Source organism: Gekko japonicus, unplaced genomic scaffold (assembly GCF_001447785.1).
Source record: "Gekko japonicus isolate JY-2015 unplaced genomic scaffold, Gekko_japonicus_V1.1 scaffold27, whole genome shotgun sequence".
In the NCBI taxonomy this organism is placed as follows: Eukaryota; Metazoa; Chordata; class Lepidosauria; order Squamata; family Gekkonidae; genus Gekko; species Gekko japonicus.
The window spans coordinates 1002984-1017020 of record NW_015172002.1 but is presented as its reverse complement, the minus strand read 5'-3'; the positions used below and the strand labels follow the sequence as shown (position 1 = coordinate 1017020).

General features: G+C 41.9%; 1 protein-coding gene across 1 annotated transcript in view; it reads right to left on the bottom strand.

The window, feature by feature from the left end:
• The window catches only part of ELMSAN1 (ELM2 and Myb/SANT-like domain containing 1), a 37206-nt gene that overhangs the window by 15881 nt on the left and 7288 nt on the right, over positions 1-14037 (bottom strand). The window contains exons 2-7 of the mRNA XM_015420092.1: positions 13636-13944; positions 11253-11592; positions 10303-10369; positions 4954-5096; positions 1977-2080; positions 479-554 (exon numbers count right to left, since the gene is read on the bottom strand). Coding sequence (XP_015275578.1) covers positions 479-554; positions 1977-2080; positions 4954-5096; positions 10303-10369; positions 11253-11592; positions 13636-13944 — 1039 coding nt within the window. The remainder of the gene's footprint in view (positions 1-478; positions 555-1976; positions 2081-4953; positions 5097-10302; positions 10370-11252; positions 11593-13635; positions 13945-14037) is intronic.

Genomic DNA, 14037 nt, shown 5'->3' with positions numbered 1-14037 from the left:
CATGTCCACATGCAATATATTTAACACCATTTTAACAAGCAAGTTGTCATATATACTCCAAGATCAAAATGAAAGCCTTTTTTGCTCTGCTGGGAAAACCACTGTGTGCAATAAAGCAAGTGATAAATTGGTATGACCCTTGCTAGTACCTTGGCACTGAATTACACTTATTACTGGACAGATCTCTAAATCTGGATATTGTTTTGTTCCCAGTGAGTGAAGGGAAACCTATGAGCTTCACGTTTGACCCAATTTCCAGTGTACAAAGATGGATGGCAAAGGATGGAGAAGCGCAGCACCTGAACAACTCCTAACAGAAGCTACCATATTTAGTTCCAAAGCAACCTCCCCCAAATCTAAATGCATGTCTCCACAAGACTATAACTTTTTGAAGTCTGTTATATGTAAATGGTAAGTGACAGAGTAAAGAAGAAGGGGAATAAAATCAGTGAGGCCCACGTTGTTGTTTTCGGCATACCCGTGTAGTGATAGTCCACCAGTGGGTGGTTTGGAGACCGCACAGACTTCTTCAGCAGCATTTTGGTCAGAGCAGCCTAGGGAAAAACCATAGATTAACTGATTTTATAACAAAACATTGAAAGATGAACAGGTACCTTGCCACAAAGTAAGTGTAATCTCCATTACTTATTGCAGTCATTCATTTATATTCACAGCTCAGTGCAGTATTAAGGCTCAAAGTGGATTAGGCTTGCTTAACAGACTCTGTCACAAATCCTTTGAGGTAGATTGCGGAGGGGTAGCCATCACAGAGAAGAAGAAGAAGGGAAAGAAAACAAACCCCCCGAGAGCAACATGCAAAGCAGCATTCTGTCGATTACACTGAGCATATCATAACCAGACTGTGACTTGTAGCAAAAGATGTCTGAATTTACCTTTTTAAGATGAAATGACATGTACCTTGTTCAACTTTCAGTCCTGGTTATTTACCATTTTAGGGGGGAAATCCTTATTTATATTCTCAGCCATAAGTAGCAGGCCTAAGCAGTACGGCACTTGACAAGTTAAGTGGTCCTCTGCCACAGTCCATTCAATTGTACAGTGAACTGAGGCAGAGGGACACCGACATGCCAAGCGACACTCTACTCAAATCTTCTAGATCCAGGACTAAACATTTTTATCCAGACATTCTTCTTATCTAGTGGATTATTTTTTCCTCTTTCTAACTTGGATTTAGTACTTCTAATGTAATGTATTTCTTCAAATACACTGACATATTATTTTATTTTATAATGATCTCTATTAGCACGTGCCCAAGTACAGAAGAATTCCTAGCCAAGGACTGTGCCTTAATTAATGACACTTGGCACAGCCAGTTAACACCCAATATTTAATCATTCAGTTTACTCAGCTAAGCTATTTTCCAAAGCAAGCAGACAATCAATGGATCTATTTGTGCACTTCACTTTGGCAATTATGCTGACACATTTTCATTACAAAGAAGCAGGCAAAGAGTTAAATAATTAGAGTTTCCCAAAGACCACAGGAGTCAGTAATACACTTCAAAAAAATTTAAAAATCTCTAAGAATGGAATCCTATACTGTAATCAGAAAAGGAGTGGCTCTCTTGACAAAGTAAAGCTTTATTGCTAAGTTGCACTAGTTTGTTGCTCTTCCTCTTTATTGGCTAATAAAGCATACTCTTGTAAAAACCAGCCAGTAGTAGCACCCAGCCTAAACCCACCACACATTTCTAAGAAAGTGATGGCCAGAAGAAAGATTACAGGAAGGTGGGGGAGCCAAAGAAACATTCTATCTCTTTGCCAAGCGCGTCAAAGAAAGGCATAATATGAGGTTTATCAGGAATGGGTTGTTTTGGCCAAACCTCAGTTCTGTTAGAAAGCGAAAGTTTGAAAGGCAATGTAAGTTTGGCTAGTGTCATTACTTCTTCCAAAGCAAACAGTGCCAGACAACCACTCAAGTCCAGTCCAATGCAGCAACAACTACTGGAGACTTACCAGAACATTTCCTTTTGCTTCATGTAAGCAGTGGTATGCCAGCTCCTGATTGGTACCACCTCCAGGAAATATACTTGAACAAGCAGCAGTCAGCAGATTTTCCACTGTAACATGATAAAATAAGCACCCAATTAAAAAAAGGCAGGTAAAAAGAATGAAAACATCTGTTCAGAGATGCACCCAATTTTTACCTTAATCTTAGTTATACATAGACCACCAACAACAACAACAACACATTTCCTGGGGATAAACAACTAAAAAACTTTAATGCTGCCTTGTTCCAGTTAGCATCAGCTGAAGCCCCCTACTTCTTACTGCTATGTTGTCACTAACTGTCCCATCCAGAACCAGGAAAGAAATACTGGTAATCAACATGAAGCCTGAAATCTTTCGCTCCATAAGAAAATCCTCCAAGTAATTTTTAGCACTAACTGGCTGAGTAATGGAGGCAAGGGAGAATCCATTAGCATTGCCCTTACATTCCGGCACTATCAAGCAGTCACAGAACTTAGTGTAACTTAAGAAAGGTTACGTTCTCAAATGCATGACCAGGGCATATTCCCCAGCCTCAGAGGACCCTTTTGTTTGCCATTCAGTAGATACAGTGCTTCCTTAACAATGCCTAAATTTCACAAGGGCCCAAATTTTTCCAAAACAAAGTGAATACAAGCTGGATCCAAAAGGTTCTATTCTGCTAATGGTGGGCCCTTGCACAGTCACAAGGAGTCTTGCTTTGCAAGAAGAGGTATCTTCTGTCAGTAGAAAGCTCCCTGCACCCTTATAATATAACATACCTGGCTCTCACAATTTAAAAGTTCAAGGCACAGAATTCAGAATTCAGTGCATATGAGTATAAGTTTGAATGAGTGAAAAAAAATCAACTAGTTTGTAAGAGCTACAGAGCATCGTATAGGGGTTAGGATCATCTGAATAAGATCTGGGAGATCTAGGTTTGAAGCCTCATCCTTCCGTGGAAGCTCACCTTGTGCCAGTCACTCTCTCTCAGCCTAACCTCCCCCACAGAGTTATCGTGAGAATAAAATGAAGGCACTGAGAACAATGTTATAAGCTGCTTAGTGTCCCTATTAGCAAGAAAAATGAGGTATAAATATCTTCGTTAATAGAATAAATACTAACAAGCTTAATTCCTCCCTTTATAGGATGGATGTTTAATTGAAGATAAGATTTATTTTTCCCCTAACTGATCAACTTCAGGGAGAGCACAAGTTTTGTTTTGATTTGGAATATAAGCCGACTGTGTGGATCACAACAAACTATGGCAGGTCCTTAAAGAGATGGGAGTACCAGACCACCTCACATGTCTCTTGAGAAACCTGTATAAGGGCCAAGAAGCGACAGTTAGAACCGGATATGGAACAACTGATTGGTTCAGCATAGGAAAAGGAGTACGACAAGGATGTATATTGTCGCCTTGCTTATTTAATATATATGCAGAGTACATCATGCGAAATGCTGGCCTGGATGAATCACAAGTGGGAATTAAGATTGCTGGGGAAAAGATCAACAACCTCAGATATGCAGACGATACCACTCTAATGGCAGAAAGTGAAGAGGACCTAAAGAGCCTCTTGCTCAGGGTAAAAGAGGAGAGCGCAAAAGTGGGCTTGAAGCTCAACATCAAAAAAACTAAGATCATGGCATCCGGCCCCATCACTCCTTGGCAAATAGAAGGGGAAGTCGTGGAAGTAGTGACAGACTTCACGTTCCTGGGATCCCAGATCACCGCAGACTGTGACAGCAGCCATGAAATTAAAAGACGCCTGCTCCTTGGGAGGAAAGCGATGGTGAACCTAAACAGCATGATAAAAAATAGACATCACCCTGCCAACAAAAGGCCGCATGGTCAAAGCAATGGTATTCCCAGTAGTCATGTATGGCTGCGAGAGTTGGAAGGCCAAGCGCCGAAGAATAGATTCTTTTGAACTATGGTGCTGGAGAAGACTCTTGAGAGTCCCTTGGACTGCAAGAAGATCAAATCAGTCAATCCTAAAAGAAATCAACCCTGACTGTTCCCTGGAAGGCCAAATAATGAAACTGAAGCTCAAATACTTTGGCCACCAAATGAGAAGAAAGCACTCAGTGGAGAAGACCCTGATGCTGGGAAAGATTGAAGGTCAAAGAAGACGGGGACGGCAAAGGATGAGATGGTTAGACAGTGTCATAGATGCAACGATCATGAAATTGAGCAAACTTTAGAGGACGGCGGGAAACAGGAGGGCCTGGCGGGAGCTAGTCCATGGGGTTGCGAAGAGTCGGACTCGACTGTGCAACTGAACAACAACAAAACCCCCAGTGCAGGAAGTAGACAAATTAGGGAATTTATGGCACAGCAGCAGCTAGGATATATCTTACTGCACACTTAAATATTTTTCAAGCTGTTGTCAGTGGGGAATGATCTTTCAGAAGAAGAAGCAATGTGATTTCTATCATGTATATGGTAAATTGACATCTTAGGTTAACAACCCACTCAAATGCAAATTATATTGGCAGGATCTTTTTTGTGGTGGCCCTTCTCCACAGAAAACCAACAAAAGACTATTTTTGTTTCAGAAACTAATGAAAATGCAATGCATTACAGCAGGCTGATAAGGATTTAACTGAAAGAATGGTCAATTTAATATTGATTACATTTTACTGGAATATTGGTCTGTAGCTTTTAAAAACTGTACATGTTGATAGTTTTTACTGTTTGCAGGCTGTTTTGAGAGGAAAGCAAGGTAAAGAAGCAGAAACAAGCAATTTAAAATAAAGAAGAGGTTTCCAGTTTCTCTAGCTGCCAGGTCTGTTTTCTGTCTCATCTTCTTCTGTTTGCTGAGCTTAACCTTTACGCTGGGTCAATGAACAACAGCATGGCAGACCATATGGCAACTTTACAAACATGCACTCATAAAAAGGTAAATGACACATCTATCCTCTGCTGCTTCTTACTGTAGCTCAAATTTTCAAAGCTTCTTACCGTTCTCTTGGAGAGATGTGTTATTTTCAAGTTCCTCCCATGGTTGCCACACCAGATCCGCTTTGGGCTTGTCAGAAGCTGCTAGGGACTGATCTCTAAGAGCTGGGATCTCTGCTTGAAAACGGGATCCCACGTTGATACGTCTATAAAATAATTACACATTTAAGACAGGAGTGATGGCCAGGGGTTGCCAGCCTGCTAAGACAAACAAAAGGAAAGTCCAAAGCTGTTTGACACATATAATAGCAACACAGAACATGAGAAGTGTAAATCAAGGTAAACTCAAAATTATACAACAAGAAATGGAATGTTTCAACATTGCAATCCTAGGAGTGAGTGAACGAAAGTCGACTGGATTAGGGCATTTGCAGTCAGAAAATTAACAAAGTGTTTTTACTCTGGAAATGATCAACTCTGTTTCTTTTGTGTTTGTCTAACAGTGAGGCAAGATGTAGAACAACCAGACAGGCATAATGCAAAATCAATCAGACTTCATGGAAAGCCTATCAACAGAACTATCGTTCAAGTTTATGCCCCAACTACAGATGCTGATAGTATTCCCCATCACTATGTATGGACATGAAAGTTGGACATTGAAGAAAGCTGATAGGAAAAAAACTGGATTTATTTGAAATGTGGTATTGGAGGAGGGTTTTTACGGATACCGTGGATCACCAAAAAGACAAATAAGTGGGTTCTAGATCAAATCAAGCCTGAACTCTCCCTGGAAGCTAAAATCACTCAAATGATTAGGCTATTATATTTTGGTCACATTATGAGAAGAATTGCTGGAAAATACAATAATGCTAGGAAAAGCTGAAGGCAGCAGGAAAAGAGGAAGACCCAACATGAGATGGATTGACTCAATCAAGGAAGCCACGGCCCTCAGCTGGCAAGACCTGAACAGGGTTGTTAACAATAGGATGTTTTGGAGGTCATTAATTCATAGGATCGCCATAAGTAATTTCACAGCACTTAACACACACACGACAAACAGCCACAGGAACAAGGATGCAAAAAATACAGAAGCAAGATTCAAAAGCCACCCACTAGAAGCATATGTTGGTTAGCTGTGATACAACGCCAAACCACCATCTGACACTGCATGAACGTGTGCTGTGCTCGCACACTCTCTCTTCCTCATGCATACTTGGGCAATCAATTAATGACCTGCTTTAGCTCAATCCATGTCAGCAATCTATGGTTTCAGTTCTCCAAACCATGGTCTGAAGCTGGTTTGGAGGAGAAGTTTAAACTGTAGGATGCTGGTTTGGATGCAATGGCAATCAATGGCTTGAGCAGAAGCAAAAGCCCCTCATCGATTCTGATCACATGTGGGAAGAAGGAAGGGCATGACCTTTCAGACAGCCTTTGTAATCCATTTGGGTAGCCGATTACGAACAGATTTGTTGTGTCATTTCAGACACAACCATTTTAGCAACTGGCTGCTAATGGATTTTATTTACCTTTTCATACAAAGCCGCTTGCATCTGGTTAGCAAAGCATGGTTGAACCATTCTTGAGTTAAAATGCTTTCTTCCGTTTTCACCTCTTCTTTGCGCATCTGAATCGCTGCAGTGTGATGTTTAAAATATCTGCAGTGCTTCCAATAGCCCCATGCTTTCCCCGCACCCTTTTCATCACGTGATCTTCCTTAATTTTTTTTAAAATGCTTTGAACAGCACCATTGAGATTCCTTTGCACCATTGAGATACACTGAGAAGAGCTATTTTTTAAAAGAGGAAGATTGCGTGGCGTAAAAGAATGGGGAAAAGCACAGTGCTGTTTGAAATAGCCAGATCGCTTCAGGGACAGCTCATTAACAGAATGAAATTCACTGTATGAAACCTCCATACCTGTCTCGTTTTACTCACAACTGGGCCAACAATGGATAACTTCAGTTTAGAACTGTAATGTGAAAGGGGCCTCAGTTTGGCTTTATGTCTAAATCAACAGTACAAGTATGTACTACTGTATAATAGCTAAGCACACGCCATACTTTTTAAAATCATAGCTTGCTGAACAGAAGTTGTGGAAGGCTCAAAAACACAGTTCAAGCATGATTTTGTTCTGTATCTGGATACAACAGAGCCAATGGCTAGAGTGGAAATTTGAGGTTTAACATTCTGCTAAACTCAAGGCTTATTCACTAACTTTGGGTAAGTCCATTTCACAACGCTCTGAACTCCTTACAGGAAGGATGGGATCCCAATTTAATATACCAACAAAACAGACCAACACACACACTCAAGGTCTAGGAGTCTTTTTTGAGGTATTCCAAAATACTTTCAGGAGAAATAAAGGTTCTCCTGTTCCTGTTTGCTTCTGCATTAAATACGTATAATTAGCAGGGCCCCCGAAATCTGCCATCTCCAGGGAGTGTGGCTGAATCTGATCATATGAGCGCTGCAATGCTAAAAATATGTTTTGTAAAGCACACTCCAAGTTGCCAGTGTGTGTGAGTTTGAATGGCAGGCGGACAACCTTCTGTTAATTTGGAGACTGGCTAAGTTGCAGATTTCAGCAGCTGTTGCCTATAATAATACATGGATTGTTTTCTTGCATGCTCCTTTTTGCTTTCCTGATTCATCTTGAAAAGGAGGAGAGGTGATCCCCCCCACCCCTTAACTGAGTGGAGCAACACACTTAAAGATTTAAGGCAAGAATGCTGGAGTAAGACTTGAAGTCTTAGGACAAAACTGAGGCTCCCTCTTCAGTTTCAGTATCATTTCTTGATATTAACAACCCCTGTAAGTCAGAAGCATTCCAGACTTGCAGAGAAACATGCACAAGGAGGTAAGTTTCCATGCACGTGAAGCTGCCCTACACACAGCCTATCTAGCCCAATATTGTCTACTGTGACTAGCAGCAACTTTCAGGGTCTCAGAGGCAGAGTTCTTTCCTCTCACCTATCAGTTGTTCCCTTAACTGGAGATGCCAGGGTTGACCTTGGAACCTTCTGCATGCACAGCAAGAACGCTACCACTGAGCCACAGCTCCTGTCCCAAGATGAGGCCCAATCATATAGCAAATTCCTTTGCTGTATTAGGAACTGCACATTCATTCTGGATGAAGACCTACATCTGCACTGTGATGACCATTTGTACAGCATCTGATAGAGCCACCCCCCTTCATGTTACACTGAGGATGGGAAGACCACTGATCATGGTGCCATGTCTGACCACCCGTAGTGCAGGTGGAAGAGGTGGAAGACCCTTCAACATGGAGGTTCCAATGAGAAGCACTGTTCTGAGGCCAAGAGGAGGTATGATATCCCTGACTTGCAGCTTCCAAGGTAGCTTCTGAACTCTCACCCCAAGCCTAGTTTTGCCTTGTTGCTCACTGCTACTGATCCACCCAAGGGGAGGGCTTTATGACATTGCCAAGCAGGCTCAGCAGAAACAAGGATCCCTAGAAAAAAGAAACTGTCTGGAAAGCTGCAGCCCAGCAACTTCACTGGACGGAGAAAGGGCTCCTGCTCTCTCTATGCCTCCATGTTCCTTCAGCACTAGAACTCAGGTCTGTTCTTCTCTGAAGCGGGGGGGGGGGTTGAATCCCCATGAATGCAGCATTTGCAGTCCTTAAGGACCAGTGCAAAACATATAGGACTTCAAGGCTGCAGTCTTATACACACTTAGACAAAGACCAGTTGAAAAGGATGTGACTTTGTTATAAAAAAACACTCTGTTTAGAATCACATTGCAAAATTGCCTTCCTAAGCATGCTTACTAGGCAATGTTTGCACCAAATGCAATGAGACCTTGTGCCAGGTCAGTATGTTTATGATTACCATGCACAAACAATTTTGTAACACATTAATTGTGCTCTGAACTAGTTGCCATCATGAAATGTATCAGGAAGCAGAAGATGACATCTGTTCAGTCTTTATCCCCCCCCCCTTCCTCCAATAACCTCAGGGTGGCACACATACACTCCCCCTGCTCCATTATCCTCACAACCACACTGTGAAGGAGATTAGACCGAAAGAGTGACTGGCTCAAGGTCACCCAGTAAGCTTCCATTGCAAGATGGAGATGTGAACCTGTCAGTCCCCACTTCTATACATATCTACATCTTTAATCACTACCAGCTGCTGGCATTCACAAGATACTAACCCTCCCTTTACAGGATTCCAAACTGTAAACTGCATAAACTCATGGTGCCAAAGCTTCAAACTCAGCAAACCCCTGTATCTTTATTAAAATGCATACAGAAATGTTGGCTAACTAATAGTTGTGAGGCCAGGTGGTACAACGAAATTTTTTCTACAATGCCTCTGCCCCATCTTGATTCCATTCTGGTATCTGCAGCCAACAAGAGTGCAGTGAGTGGTCTGAAGGAAAATCACTAGGCTCTAGCAAAAATGGAAGTAGACCATACAACTTAGTTCACTCCTGCACTACACAGTGCAGAATAAACTGTAAAAGGCTCCAGGGCTCTTTTTGTAGCAGGAACTCCTTTGCATATTAGGCGACACACCCCTAATATAGCCAATCCTCCAAGAGCTTACAGTGCTCTTCTTACAGGGGCTACTGTAAGCTCTTGGAGGATTGGCTACATTAGGGGTGTGTTGAGTTCCTGCTACAATATGCAAGGGAGTTCCTGCTACAAAAAGAGCCTACAACTAAGTGTGCATATCAGCAGCCACTCTCAGGAGGAATTCAGGTTGTTGCATGTGACCATATGTAGAGTTTGACGTTCAGGCATTTGGTGGGGTGATTGTTAAGTGCTCTGTATGTGATTCACTAGAGTAACAGCACACAGAATATGTAGAAAGAGATTTTAAAGACTTCAATACATCAAACAATGGCAAGAATAGCCAGGTTTTTTCAAGCACCCTACTTCTATATAGGGCACATTACTTGCTAATAGTTAATCACTTTGATTTAATATCTAAGTATGGCAGAAAAGCATTGTAAAAGCAAATCTCTGTTGTAGAATCTGAAGAGGCAAGACATAAACAAGGGCTGCATCCACAGATCACTGGATATTATGCTACAGCAACCACTTGCAACTGTATTGGTTTGACCATACAGCACAATCCAGTTGCAAGTCATTACTGCAGCGCAACAATAACACAGCATCAATGATGTGTGGATACAGTCAAAGGGTGTTTGGACTCAGCTCATAAGGCAATGCAAAGAGGTGTGTATGTTCTCATGCAAGGGAAAACAGCTGGAGGAAGATAAAGAGGTAAGCAAGCCTGTTTCCATCAGGAAAAAAAATTAACACACATTTTATGGCTGGCTTCTCTCTCATTGAGACATTTCACCTATAGTGGACAGGAAGAAATGCTCTGCCAATTTGTGCTAAGCGATTGTCGTGTACCTATTTCTAACTGATACTTACGGTTCAATGCTGACTGGAGTAGCCTCTCCCATCACTGAAAGGACAGGAGGGGTGACTTCTGCACTGTCTGCAAGTAGAAATGAAACCATTTACTGCTTTCTTCTGCTCAGGGAACACACAGATAATGGGGTGAAACTGATTGTAAGAGGTAGGAAAAGATGGATAATATTTGGTATTCAGTCTCCTTTAACTTTATACTCAATGTCTTCCTCAACTTTAATGAATTGCCCTGCAGTATTTCACCAGCCCCACTCCACCGTAATGTTTTGCAAACTGCAACTGTAAACTGCATAAACTCATGGTGCCAAAGCCATTTTTACTCCCAGTGGCACTGAAAAGGAAACTGTAATTGCCACACAGAGTGAAATTGTACAACATTTAGTTTTCTGAGATTTTCCTCCTAGATGTCTTTGCTGCTATTCTTTTCTTGCACTGCTGAAAGGAAATACTTAAAGCATAGATAGTTTTCTTTGTAACCAGTGACATGCTCAATGAATCTCAGCCCCAAAGGTTTTTCACTTTCATTGGGATCTATTTGATGCAGACAGCAGATTACTAAAATGCATTTTTGTTCTGTCTGGGGTTTTAATTAAGAAGTACGCATTTATTCTCTCTACCATTCAAACTTTTTTGCCAAATGGTATCGCCTATAATGGATGGGGAGGAGTGAGAACAGAGCAAGAGCAATGTCTTAAGACCTTCACTCCATCATGCCACATTTTTTTTGCTTTCTAGCACCCCCTACAACACAGCTTTGCCTACTGTTCTAACAGAATTTTTAATTAAGGAAGTACCACTATAACAAATGTGCACATATATCATAGCACTAATGATTGGGGTCAGATCTGTATTTCTCTTGCCAACAAATTCTCAAACTTACAGAAGTCAATGTTCACAGCATTCTAACCCCCCCCCCCCCAAAAAAAAAAGATAGATAGAGAGAAACCTACTGGATCTGAGCAGAGTCCTGTGTGAACTTTTAGGAGTCATGGGGGGTGGAACAGAGTTACCACTTGCAGAAAGAATAGCATTGAAATACAGTCCTGAGCCCTCTCGCACGGGACTGAGTATTGGTGGAGGAGTGTAAGGCGGTAGCTCGAAGTTCCTATCGGAAGGCTGATCTGCCAGGCGTACAGGTGAGCGCAAGTGGCTCTGGTATGGTGTGATGTTGGAATAGACTGGAGGAGCAATAAAGGCTTTTGGTGGTATGAAGAGAGGCTCCGGCCTGGGCCGCTGCTTTGGTTTCCGGGCAAACCCTTCCATTTCTTCTTTTGGAGCAGAGCCTTCATGCTATGAAAGAGAAATATGTTTTCATTTGACACAGCTAATGCTGTAGAGAGCAATCCTAAGCAGGTCTATTCAGAATCTTACTGAAGTCGGCTCAGTATGGCTTCCTCCCAGGAAAGTGTCCTTAGGACTGTACTGTAGACGATAAACTAAACAGAAACAAGTAGCTGCTTCTATCAGTTAACATCAATAACAGCACCATCAGCAAGGGACCTTAAAACAAAAAAGAAAAAAGACAAGACTTTCACAGCTTCGGCTCTAACTGCTCATTTGCTCCAAGAAAGACACAGAAGGCAAGCTGAATAGCTACTCCTAACCACCAATTCCACTTCTAGACTTCGATCACCTCTAAGAACATTCACCTTGTGATTTTTCCCTGAGCTGTAGTGACAGGCTCAAATAGCCTCACAGAACAAACAAGAGGGAGTTATTGTTTGAAGAACCATAGAGAGAACAGCCTAGACATATGTTTCAGACAGCCTAGTAGGAAAGTCCTCTCTCAGAATACCTTTTTTTCCCTTTAATAAACAACTGATGTAATATTGTCGGCTTAGGCCATGGAATGCAGCCCAGTGGGCCAAAACCAGCCCAGAAAGATTTATGTATTTTGTTTCTTTTATTTGTCTAAATGGTTTTGGAATTTTCCCTAAACTGCTTTGGGTCCCTTCAGGGAGAAAAACAGCATATGCCCCTACAAAAAAAAATTATAATATCCATCTAACTGCCAACACACACACACACACACACCCCGCAGGCATAAGTAAACTGGTTGGAATGAGGCTAGCTATGACTTTCCAGTATATGTAGAATGTATGTAGGCATAGTGAAAGAATTTCTACAAAGGAAGAAACCACTGAAAGACAGAAGTATACCCTCACATACCGCAACCTAAACATGTATTTCCCAAGTGCCCTCTCTCTGTATAAAGTCATAACATTTAAAGTGACCCTAAGAACCTGCAGAATTTAGGAAAATATGTATTGCTTGCATAATTAAAAAATATCTACACATCTAATATACAAAGCATGGTATGGCTGCGAGAGTTGTACCATAAGGAAGGCCGAACGCCAAAGAATAGATGCTTTTGAATTATGGTGCTGAAGAAGACTCTTCAGAGTTCCTTGGACTGCAAGGAGATCAAATCAGTCAATGCTAAACGAAATCAACCCTGAGTGTCCCTGGAAGGCCAAATACTGAAGCTGAAGCTCAAATACTTTGGACACCAAATGAGAAGGGAGCACTCACTGGAGAAGACCCTGATGCTGGGAAAGACTGAAGTAAAAGAAGAAGGGGACAGCAAAGGATGAGATGGTTAGACAGTGTAATCGATGCAATGAACGTGAAATTGGGCAAACTCCGGAGGACAGTGGAGGACAGGAGGGCCTGGCAATATATGGTCCATGGGGTCGCAAAGAGTTGGACTCGACTGTGCGACTGAACAACAACAACATCAACAACAAGAAGCAACCTTTATTGGAAATACTGTCTTTTAATGAAAAATGTTTTTATCAAACTACCGGTAGTACCAAATGGAAGTGCCCTTTGATGAGCCCTGCATTCCCCTTTCCAAGTTGCTAGGAGGTGCTGGTTTGCCATTTTAATAAGGGACAGGAAAAAACCACAAGACGGCAGAGAGGAATCTAGATACAGATAGTTCTGAATACATTTACAGCCAGGATTACAATCCCCTTTCAAGGCTAGAAAACCAAAATATACCCTAGGGTTTCAACAACAGAACACATGGTGTGTGTGCATTTGGGAGGCAGTCAACATTACAGTCCCAAGAGACTACTGAAAGACAGAATCCACCACACAGTACTGTAAAGTACAGATAATCTGACTAGTAGTAACCAACCTGTCCACCTACAGTTAAACAACACTGCCTTACATGCATTAGAGGTGCACACAGAACAAAAAGGCTACACATATTATGACGTACTCAGGAGAGATGTGCTAAAACCTGGTAAGGGAGGGAGAGGAAGATCCACTTTACTAGTTCATAGGATTAGTTCCACCCTACCTTCAGGATTCTGAAAACAGTCCTACCTGAGCAGACATGTCCATGTTCAAATTGCGATTGGACCGTCTCCTAGTGACTATTACAGAAGGTTTGCTTTCAGAAAGGCCACGGTCATTTGTCATGAACCGCTGGAACTTCCCTTCTTCACCTTTCTCCCTGCCAGTATCATGAGAATCCAGTCTCCTCACCGGCACAGACACAGGAATGATGAGAGGCATAATATCTTCTCGGGCTTTCTTTGGGGCTGGTGGAGAACTGGCATATTCCACAACACTCCTTGGTGGTGGTGCTGCCGCCACCTCGCTTTTGTTCTTTTCTTCGGAAATTTCTGGTTCCTTGGAACAAAAAGACCATGGACACATTAAGATTTCTGAAACTTTACTTCATTAAGTACTTTTAATATCTGTATGGAATTTGGCAGACAGATG